Source organism: Puntigrus tetrazona, chromosome 14 (genome assembly GCF_018831695.1).
Source record: "Puntigrus tetrazona isolate hp1 chromosome 14, ASM1883169v1, whole genome shotgun sequence".
In the NCBI taxonomy this organism is placed as follows: domain Eukaryota; kingdom Metazoa; phylum Chordata; class Actinopteri; order Cypriniformes; family Cyprinidae; genus Puntigrus; species Puntigrus tetrazona.
This window is the reverse complement of record NC_056712.1, coordinates 18,600,514-18,612,057: the sequence shown is the minus strand read 5'-3', so window position 1 is coordinate 18,612,057 and position 11,544 is coordinate 18,600,514. Positions and strand designations below refer to the sequence as shown.

The window sequence follows — 11,544 nt, the reverse complement described above, 5'->3', positions numbered from 1 at the left end:
TGCTCAGCCATCGTACTCATTAGTAGAAAGACAATGATGCTGACTGTGTTACGCCGTGACAGTGTTTATTCGAAACACATGTTTGTTATGATTATGTCATGTTTGTTTTTACAGCAGCTTTGCGCTGGCAAACATCTCGCTTGTTATTACGCCTGCAGTGAAGTGACATTGAGCTGCGGTGAACTCCACTCCTGACGCGTGCTCGGGGGAGGCCGGGGCTAGTTGTCACATGGGATACAGCTCAATAGCCGCAATTTTGACTCACAAGTCCGGTTACACAACTGCGCGCTTTCTCTAGCGGAGGGCTGTTTTGACTTCGCACGTCTAGTTCGAAATTCGATTCGATTGCGTCTTCCGAAGCATGTTTTTGCACGTTTCGTTTGTCGAGGTATAATTCATCGTAATCGTGAAGGATCTGTGTTCTCTCTCTCTCAGCGCGCTTTTAACGCGATATACGCCACTAGTCTTCGTTTTATTGAATATTTGCTGTTTAATGCACTACTTTGCATTAGTAGTTTGTAAATGCTGCGTTGCTACATCGTAAGAACATATGCTAACCTTAAAGCGCTCTATTAGAAACTAAATTAAACACTAAACTTTAATTGTTTCAGAATTCATAACCTGGGCTTTCTAACGTTTTTGGAATGTTAGAATTAGGTGGAAAGAACATCACGGCAATGTTAAAATAACGTTCCATCAACGTTATTATACTGCTTTCAGTCAACGTAAACACTAAAGTTTGTTATTGCTTGTTTTCGTTTCAGATTTGTTGGCTATATGACTGATTTCATTGCCACAAAAATAAACAAAAGCGGTTTAAAATTAGCTTTTGTTGCCAAAATGTTAGCGTTAAATGAAAAGTCCATCTCTTCAGCAATGCAATGAACATCACTGGCAGGTCTGACGCGAAAAGAGTTATAGGCACTGCAGCTTTCTGCCATCCAATGCCTTTTTCTGGTACGTTTCTGAAAACTACCGTACGTAAATACACATACTTCCCTCAAAACAGCGTAGCCCTCGAAGTCCGACATATGGCCGTCTCCAATCCGAGGAGGAGGCATTTGTCTGGAGTGCCATTCAGACCAATGACAGCGGCATGTGGGCGTGTGTAGAGAGTGTGTGAGGTGCTTTTTGAGTTTAGTAAATGACTGCAGCAAGAAATACCGCGCGGCTGAGGGGCTCGCGAGCGATGGAAGAGGCTCCGCGCGCCGAAAAATCAGCGTTTCGGCTTTTCTGACGAGGATTCGAGGCGAAACGTTCAAACCCCCCCCTCCAAAAAAAAAAAAAAAAAAAAAAAAAAAAAAAACGAGCGGCGTCTCCTAACTGGACCAGACAATGGAATGCAGCACTAACAATTCACCCCTGGGAAACAAGTACGTACCGAATCAGACTACCTCAGCCAGAGGTAGCTAAAACTAACGCGGGGCTCGTTAAAGCGGCACGTTTCTTCACTGGGATGCGCGTTGAAAGGAGCGTGCGGGAAAAGAGCAGACGCGCGCGTGCGTTTTCCCAATGACTTTGGAGACATCCCGGCTCTCCGAGGAGATACAGCGCATAGTTTCGGCTGTTTTAAATGTTCGCGATGGAGCGCCTCTGAATACCCGCGCGTCTGACGCTGCTATGGATCGTCCGGAATGAACATCTGAATTCGCCTCATCGAGTTTTTTCTTTCTCCCCCCAACGCGCCGTTTCTTCCACCTGCGGTTCCGCATCCCGGAGCGCCCGCTTCACCCACACAGCCTCCGTCGGGGAAAATGACCGGCTCGCCCGCGCGCTCTTGAGATTTCCTCGGCCCTTTTTTTTTTTTTAGGAACCCGAAACGAGCAAAGGACGAATCGATCACCTCAGAAGTGACGGAAGAAGGAATTGTGGGGTGCACTGAGCTGTAGCTAACTACATCCACTCATCTCCTGACACAATGTTCGCACTCGGGATTTATTTGTGGGAAACTATCGTATTTTTCAGGTACGTATCGCGCTACCGAGCGTTTCTTTATTATTATTATTTTTTACTCTAGCGTGCTATTCGCTCTCTTGTTTCCTGTGCATATAGGTGGCCACTTTACTTTTGCTGAGAATGTTATTAAATAGGTACGATCGTTTCAAGCTGCGGTAATTATCGAGCCGTTGGCCTTCCGATGCGTCTACCGTAATCTCACGTCTGCTAATTAAAAACAAAGTAAGTCATAATTCCGTGTCGTTCAGCTATCCGAGTCAGAAACGGCAAGGATTCCCTTTAAAACGAGCTAAACAGCGAACACTAGCGGCGACTCGGCGAATAGGAAGTTATCAACAGGCACGTGAAGGCAACTCTGTCTATAAGGAAGGGGCCAGTGTTATTAAAAGTTTGTTTCAGCGGATTTATTATTTTTTTAACAAATAGCACTTTCTGTTAAAAATCGTAACCGGTTGGGATTCGCCTTGCGCTGCTCAAACGGTCTTTTCGTCGACGCCGTATCGCAGTTAGCGACTCAGACGAAACAATTGTGTTATTTTATTTGACGTGTAAATCTATTGTAGTAATAAAAGACGATAAATAAAGACTTATCTATATAAAAAAATATGTTTCGTCGGAGGTAGAAAAAGACCGGGTGGCTGTTGCTATGGTTACGTCATAAAGCAACGGCGGTTTTGAGCGTTTAGCGCGAGTTGCTAGCTTTTTGTTGTTGAGGAGATATTATTTGAAAACGGCGTTAAAATAACTGTTAAAACAGTACCTACCTTTTTCTTTGGGGGCCCTAATTAGCAGGCCAGAATTTTTTAATCCTTAATAATTCGCACTGTAAATGGGGATATTATGGCGAATGTGTTGTGGTTAAAACATTAAAATTAAATACTTAAAGTCGTTTTATATATATTGTATGTATTTATTAACGCTTAAATTGTATTTATTTATTTATACATGCACATTTCTTTGTCTGTTTATCCATTTAACACCCGCTCTATATCCATTTCTATTTCTAAGCAAATTCTATTTATCATTCTCATCGGTTTATTCAGTCAAGAAGTGGTGCATTAAAGTGCACAGCTGTATGATAAGAAAGTGTAGGCCATCTTGCATGTTTATGCAGATTTATTCCTTTTAATTAAAAAATGAATGCTTAATTTGATAGACGCAATAGCACGCTTTAGGTCCACATATGGGTTATTCTATCATAATGCTGATTATCTCAAATGTAAGAATGCTTTATAAAAAAAAAAAAACTATCACCGAAGGATTCACCTTATCCGGTGGTTTGCAGTAATTATTTTGCATTCTATAGCCAGTTTTTAGTTAATGAAGTAGAATCAGAATATTGCAGGCTCAGCTCTTGCTGCTGAACTTTGCAGAGCTGTTAATTGATATCTCTTTCCCGTCTCGGCCGGCACCCCAACCTCATTTCACATGCAGACTTATTACTAGACATTGATCACCCTGTCAATGCTAATGCCACTGACGAATACAAATTGTACACAAACATAATTTGCTCTATGAATTGCATTTCTCTAATTGATTTCCATATTAGCCTGCAAATTTTCAGTGCGCCGATTGTCACGTGAGAGGCCGAGGTCGTGCGTGTCGCTGAGGCGTAGCTATTAAAATACGGATGTTACGTCACCGTGCTAAAACATGCAGGTAAAGCCACGAATGGCTAATCCGGTTAACGGCAGAAGCGTGTGTGCAGTTTACATGCACTGAAAAAAACTTGCTCGAATCTATATTAATTGGTTTAAGACAAAAATATCATTCAGCACGACTAAATAATCGTACATATTCCCAGATAGCTACTGAAAGTATTACACGATATAAGAAGATTTGAGGAAACGTCCTAATAATAGAAAATTCTCTAAAAATATAATAATATATATACAAAAAGAAATATTAAAATATACAAAAATATAATTATTTAAAATAAAAATATATAATATTTATTATACTAAAATGACTAAAGAAACTGTAATTTCAGTGCTAAATAATAATAATAATAATAATAATATAAAGTGTACCCAAGCGAGGATTTGTCTTTGTAGTGCTGTGCCAGATTTGTCTTTTTTTATTTATTTATTTATTTTCACAACGTCATCTCGTCTGGTTTGAAGACCCAGATGACTCACTTTGAAAGATGATTTGCATTGTTTTGGGACGTTACTGCGTAATCCCCTTCCGTTTTTCTGCCTCAAGGGTTAATATCTGCTAATAGAGATTAGCATCAGTGTTTAGTTTCTGTCTCTCTGGTAATTATACATGCTCAGGTAGCGACGGCAATAAAACCAGCAGATGCAGACTTCACAGCTCTTTACTGATTGCTTCCCATTAATATCTGAAGATAAAGCCTCCGTAAACAGTATCTTAACCCCTAATGCATCGTGGTTTTGGATTTTAATTTCTATATGCGCAAAGATCAGTGCTTTTGGGCCGATATGTTCTCTTTTCTCCTTCAGTTCTGTAACTACACCGACGAATTAAGGGCTGCTTGAAGAAATGGCATTTTGGTGCCAAAGAGGCCTTTGATTTCTTGAGTGTTACGAGATCAATAGGGATTGTGTTCATCAGTGGTCCTAAGAACATAATGAGCTACACTTAGGGCTAATGATTGGATGCTCGCGTTACAGTATGCAGGTCTTTGGGTTGTTTGCATATATTTTCTGGCAGGACGCTGTACTCTGCTTCCTGCTGCATCAGCAGAAGGACCGGGCCCTCTCCACTGCCATGACCAGCATCGATCAAGGTTCATTTGTTCAGCGCCGCCTTGATTAGTGAAACCATTAATTACTAAAGACGCAGTCTAAAACCCACATTACGCATCCGGCTTACTCCGTCCTTTGTCAGCTGGAGTTGCGATGAGATGGGTATGCAGGGAAGCAACACTAATAGAGACTGTATCCTCAGATTTCACAGTGTCACTAAGATTTTTTCAATGGACGCGGTCATGTAAAGAGTCTATAGTGACAGAGAATGGCTCTGGAAGAGACTCGATAATCTGGCACGCTGTGACTAATCTTATTATGTTTGCATTGCAACATTTTACAGTAAACACAAAGGGATGTTTTTCTCACAGTCTTCTTTATATTATACATATGTAAGCATTTGACTTCGGTTGAAAAAAAATAAATCGGGCGTGCTGTCTCCTTTTTTTGTTTTGGGTAAAATAGCTTTGCATTATAAAAACAGAAATAGTATAGTTTAAAATAACTTTTCTGTATTTGAAATGTAATTTAATCGTATGATACAAAGCCTTTAGTCCAGTGTTCAATGTCACATGATCCTTCGGAAATAATGCTGATTTGCTGCTAAAGAATCTTTTATTATTATTACTAATATTGAAAACAATTGTGCTGCTTGCTTGCATTGTTTTTGCATTGATTTTCCAGGATGTTTTGATTAAATGGAATTAAAATCTTTTTAAATATTTCTTTTACATCCCAGTTGAGCTGTTGGATTTTTATTTATTATTATTATTATTATTATTATTATTATTATTTATTATTATTATTATTATTATTATTATTATTATTATTATTATCATTATTATTATTATTATAGTTAACTAAAACTAAAACCATTAAAAAAATAATAAATAATCACTTAAAATAAAATACAATTAAAAATAATAATAATAAAACATCATTGCAGCTAGACATTTCTAGTTTTCGCAACTAAATGTGCTAAAAAAACTAAAAATAAATAAATGAACAAAAACTAATACAAATGACAAAAACACGAAACATTACTGAATAGTTATCTTAAATTAACATGAATGCAAAAAATACATAAAAAATATATTTTAAAAGAATAAAAACCGTAATGGTATCTCAATGATACTAAAATATCATTGCTTTATTGCCATGTAGCATAAAAATAGAGAGCAAAAAAAAAACGAAGAGTTTGATTGCAATTTTGAGTAATGTGTATATTGTTAAGGCATTTTTAGGACAAATCACACATTTTTACCTCTATATGAGAGAGAGAGCAGCACTTCCAAGAGAGGTTTTTCCTATGATGTGTCCGCATTTAAATGCCAAACACTTCTCCAATTTAATAGTTGCCCAACACCAGTAAATGTTAATGAGCAGAAAGAATAATGATGTGCAAGAACAGAAAAGGCCTGACTATTGGTTACTTCGAAAACAAAGGATAGCCGGTGACGCAGAAAGTCGATGGCTATGAAAGAATAATGGATATGCTGCCAAAACAGTTAGACGGGATTCAGTGGCTGGTTAAGAAAATAGAGCAATTCCCCACAAAGAAAGACCCATGAAATTGGCAAGAAGAGGACCATGTCTCAAGGACTTAGATGAAATCAATATACCACAGGCTATTTTATGATTATTATCCTCCATTTTTGTCAGACGCACTGATGCTGTAGATTACAAAAAATGTCCATTGTTCCTGTGAGTCTTCAGCTGCGTGCGGGAGGACCTGAACGAGTCGATACATATTAAAGTCCATCATGTAGGGCAGATAAAGAGCCCTATGGAAGCACTTAAAAATGCAACTAATCAGCACTATAAGTGCGCATAGGCTAAAAAGCCCAGGGGAGGCGTTATCATGTGATCCGCAGGCCGGTTAGTGACCTGACGTTTAGTGTAAAGTCAGGTGAGGTGTAAAAGCGACAGGCATGCACCCTATTATCACTAATTAAGTTCTAACGGCTTCCAGTGCTAATGAAGACACAGATACTCATGTATGATGAGGTCTCGACTAATTTCCCTGTTCACGGAGCTCTCTCGCGAACGAACTTTTAAAACGACAGCTTATATTTACATTGCATTTCGTTTAAACAAGCAGCAGATGCAGCAGATGAGGACGATCGAAACGATCTAAACCACAAAAGAGCAGTGATATGTAAGTGCTGCGACAAGTCCAGGTTAGTATAAGGCAGTACGTGTAGCAAGTTCCTATGAATGAAAAGCAGATAGAATAGAAAAAGAATAGAGCTAGGGAGAAGTCGTGATGCACCCTGAGTGCAAGTGTTAGGGGGTCAAGATTTTTAAATGTATCATAACAAAAAATAGAGTGCAAGCGACAGAGAGTCATTTTTATAAGGCGAGTACACTGAATAGAAATAGAATTGAGAGTGTAGGTATCGGAAATTTTTTTTATAAATAAAAAGGAAACAAGTAAATAAACAGCCGCTGTTAGAGGGTCAAGTTCTTTTAATGAAAAGAAAAGCAGATAGAATAGAAATAGAATAGAGTGCATGTTTTAGAGGGTAATTTTTTATAATAAAGAAAACGTAGATTGAATAGAAATAGAATTCAGAGTGCGAGTGTTAGATGTTCAAGGTTTGTTTAGTAAATAAAAAGAAAACAAGTATATAGAACAGAAACAGGGTCATGTTCTTTTAATGAAAGGAAAAGCAGATAGAATAGAAATAGAATAGAGTGCAAGTTATAGAGAGACAAGCTTTTATATACAATAAAAAAAAACAAGTAGAAACTATGGAAATAAAATAGAGTGGCTGTGTTAGAGGGTCATGCTTTTAATAAAGAAAGGAATAAAAAATAAAATAGAATTGCGAGTGCGAGTATTAAATATTCAAGTTTGTTTAATATATAATAAGAAAAAATGTAGATAGAATAGAAATAGAATAGACTGCCTGTGTTAGAGCGTCAAGTTCTTTTAATGAGAAGGAAAGTAGATAGAATAGAAATAGAATAGAGTGCGAGTGTTAGAGAGCCAAGCATTTATATACAATAAAAAAAACAAGTCGAAACTATGGAAATAAAATAGAGTGGCTGTGTTAGAGGGTCATGTTTTTAATAAAGAAAAAAATAAAATAGAATTGAGAGTGCGAGACTGCCTGTGTTAGAGCGTCAAGTTCTTTTAATGAGAAGGAAAGTAGATAGAAATAGAAATAGGTCAACTTTAGAATTACAAGGTCCTGCTTTCCAAGCTGTTTTGAGATATAGAGTTTAAGAGGTTTTGAATTCCATATGCTTAATTTTTGCTTTCTAAATAATAAAAAAAAAAAAATCCCAAATCGTACAATAGGTAATTAAGTCACAGAATAAGAATGTGTGAATAATTCCATTAGAAGCGTGTAATTCCAATGTGGCTGGATTGAGTTCAGGTCATTCCACCGGCAGCAGACAGTTGAGGAACCATGATGAGCGTATCACGTCAGCCTGAAATAAAACAGATATCCCTCTGCCTCAGAGCAACGGATGTAATAATTACAAAAAAAAAAAAATAGAAAAAATCTCATAATGCATAACGCTTGTTCTTTAACGCACCCGTCTTCGTCCCAATCCACAGCTTGGCAGCGTCCCAACAAGCGGCGGCTCGGAAAGCTGCCTCCCCAATGCCTCCATCAGAATTCCTGGACAAGCTTATGGGAAAAGTGTCCGGTTATGACGCAAGAATCAGACCTAATTTCAAAGGTAGGTGCATCCGCCAAGACACCGCTGGATATCACAGGAATGTAGTCGAGCGCCGAAAGCGGTTTCAAACGAGCGCACGCGGATGACTGACGACTTGTCAGTAAATAGAAACAAGCGATATATTGTTACATGCAATTCAGAACTCTCCGAAAATGTAATTATTCACTCCAGAGGTTTTAGTTATCGAAGAACAGCAGCCTGCCAGATACCTCGGTGCATAATAAATAATATCATGTGTAATTTATTTTCTGATTTGCTAAGGATAACTTGTACAGCGGTCATATCGAGAAACCCGTTCCCAAGCTGGCTACATTCCTGTTTAAGGTCCATGATCTCGAATCATTATCCTGAGTGAATGTCTGCGGTGGTACTCGGTATCCTATATATTATAGTGTGTGACGTGTTCTGGCAATGTTAGAAATAGCCACTGCAAGATACATGTCAGAGGTTTCCTTATATTCAACAATACATTAATGTCAATCATTGCAAATTACAGTCTGCCTGTTCCTTAGCTATTCTTGGAATTTTTTTTTTTTTTTTTAAAGTGTAAAAACTGCAACACATTTTCTTTTAATGCATAGAACAGTCACAATGTAACTAATCCAAAACACTAAAATAAAAAGTGTATATTATAATAATATTATTACATGTACATTAATGATTTTTTTTTTCTCCATTTACTACTAATGTATTAACTTTGTGCATATTGCATATATTCATTTCAATTCTTTATTCTTTACGAGTGCCGAATGTATTAGATGTTTGATATTTTGCATGTTTGCCAGTAACGCTTTATAATAAATTCAGCCAGCAGCTTAATATCATATCATATCATATAACGCTTGACAAATGATCATTGTGCATTGAAATACGAACCGCTGATTTGTTAAGCCTTATATAAAGTTTGAACGATTGATTCGTGAAAATTATTATAAAGTGTTCCCTTTGACCAAGATATGTTTAATGTAATGCAGACACTTACGCACGAATATGGAAATGTGTACAGTTTATATACAGTTTCACTCTTCCTTTCAAACTATAGGTAGGTAAAAGCATTACTGAATGATAGAAATATTACAGTAATGTGTTCGGAGACTTCGTCCAGACTCTTAAACCTGCTTGAACGCTTAAATGGCAGAGGGCCCCAGTCTGATTTCGAGGCCTTGCATCTTAACCTTGCTCGTGGCAGCGGATTTATTTCTTTCATTTCTTTATTTATTTCTGTTGACAGCCTGTGCTGTGATACGGTGAATGAATCCTGACGTCTTAAATTTTGCTGTTTGCTGAGTTTTTGCTGCAACCTTGTTCATGGCGAACGGCGTCATATTGCGGAGTTGGCTGATTGTTTTCTCGCTTAAATTCACCCTGAAGTGGCAGATATTTCGACGTCGCGAACTCCGCATCGCCTTCATGCTTTCCAAGTGCAATTTAAACCCTAGTCGGGAGAAATCAAAATCACGAATTCTTATATTAACACACACACACACACACACACACACATATATATATATATATATATAAAAAAAACGTGATCGATATCCGCTGTCTGAATAAGCACTGGCCCTCTTTCGTCAGCTCATTACGTAATTCATTCAGTTTGTTTCGTGAGGGCGCATGGGCCCTGTGGTCACATGACCAGACAAGACATTACGAAATACAAAGGTCCGTCACGGCTGTCAGGTCAAGCGTGTAACTGCACTCTGAGCCGGAAGCCCATGCGTCCTCGGCCAGCTTTCCCGGCTAAAAATCACGCAGCATCTCTCCATAAACCTGGGAAGAAAAAGCAGGGAGAGAACATTTAAAGGGTCCGAGGCTCCAGCTCGCGGTGAGGAGGAGGAGGAGGAGGAGGAGGAGTTCACCTCCTCTGATTGCTCTCTGGCCTCTCCTGCGAATTCGGTCGTACAGTGAAAAAAGGGAGTGAAAAAGATAAGAATTGCCCGAAGCAACGAATGTGCTGGCATGAGAAGAAATTACACTGATCACGACTGGGGCTCACTGTGGGAAATCCTTCCGACTGATTTAGTTGGGACCGTTTGAAACGGAAAGCTCGTAGCCTGGCGTATTCGGGGCACCCCATGCAGCAAAAACCGGGAGAGAGAGATTTTCACATCTTTCACGCGTGTCTTCGGACTCGATGAATTATGCAAGATTGCATTTTAAGGCCAAAATGTGTAATTTGTAACAGGGTTTAATGGTAACACTTTACGGTAAGGTTCAGTACAATAGCTGAAATGAACTAAATAATAGTATTTACTAATACATTACTAAAATCAAAGGTTTTCACAGTTAACATTAATGTACCGCGAACTAACATGAATAACTGCATTGACACGAACTAACATTAACAAGAATTAATAAATCAAAACTAAAAACGTTGTTACTAGCTATAGGCATTTACTGCTATTAACAAACAGCACCTTATTGTGAAGTGTTACTGGTTTAATTTATTCACATTCGTTAATTTATGAACTAACAATGAACAGTACAGGATTAATTAATTTGTTGATTTGTACATAAATGTTTCCAAAATTGTATAAATGAACATTATTAAGAATAAATGGTATAGTATATTTAACATAAAACTTGTTAAAAGTGGTTCGTGTTATGCTTAACAAGGCCGCCTCAAAACATAATAGTGTGAAATATAATTATAATTAAGTTATTTCTGTGATCAAAACTGAATTTGGAAATGGAAATGGTCAGGAAAAATATTGGGTTTACTATTATTTTTTATAAATTGAACATGCCCTTGTTAAATAGAAGTTTTTTTTTTTTTTTTATAAGTACTAATTAATGCTAGCTAATAATAATAAATCTTATTGAACCCAGACTTTAAAATAGTAATTTTAAAATGTTTTTTTTTAAACTTGCTATTGCTATTGTTATTTTACGATGCATTACCTAATGTTAACCAATTTAACCTCGCTGAAAAAAAAAAGACAAATTTTTCCCTGATTTACTGAGAACACCCACTGAAATATAATTTAGTGTAACAGCTTTGAGGCCTATTTACAAAAATCGATTTATAACACATTAAAAGACCAATTACTTTCACCTCAAATACTAATTAGTTGTAATTTAACTTTTTAAAATCTCCCACTATCCTACTTTTTGCCTATTTGTCAGTAAGATTATTATTATAATTTTTTTTACTAATTTACTTACATATTTTAATATGTGC

General features: G+C 37.3%; 1 protein-coding gene across 2 annotated transcripts in view; it reads left to right on the top strand.

Annotated features, from left to right (window-relative positions):
• The first annotated feature begins 1,019 nt into the window (after nt 1-1,019).
• The window catches only part of glra1 (glycine receptor, alpha 1), a 46,294-nt gene continuing 35,769 nt past the window's right edge, over nt 1,020-11,544 (top strand). For both annotated transcript variants that reach the window (XM_043258104.1, XM_043258103.1), the window contains exons 1-2: nt 1,020-1,965; nt 8,239-8,363. In XM_043258104.1, coding sequence (XP_043114039.1) covers nt 1,919-1,965; nt 8,239-8,363 — 172 coding nt within the window. In that variant the 5' untranslated portion in view covers nt 1,020-1,918. The remainder of the gene's footprint in view (nt 1,966-8,238; nt 8,364-11,544) is intronic.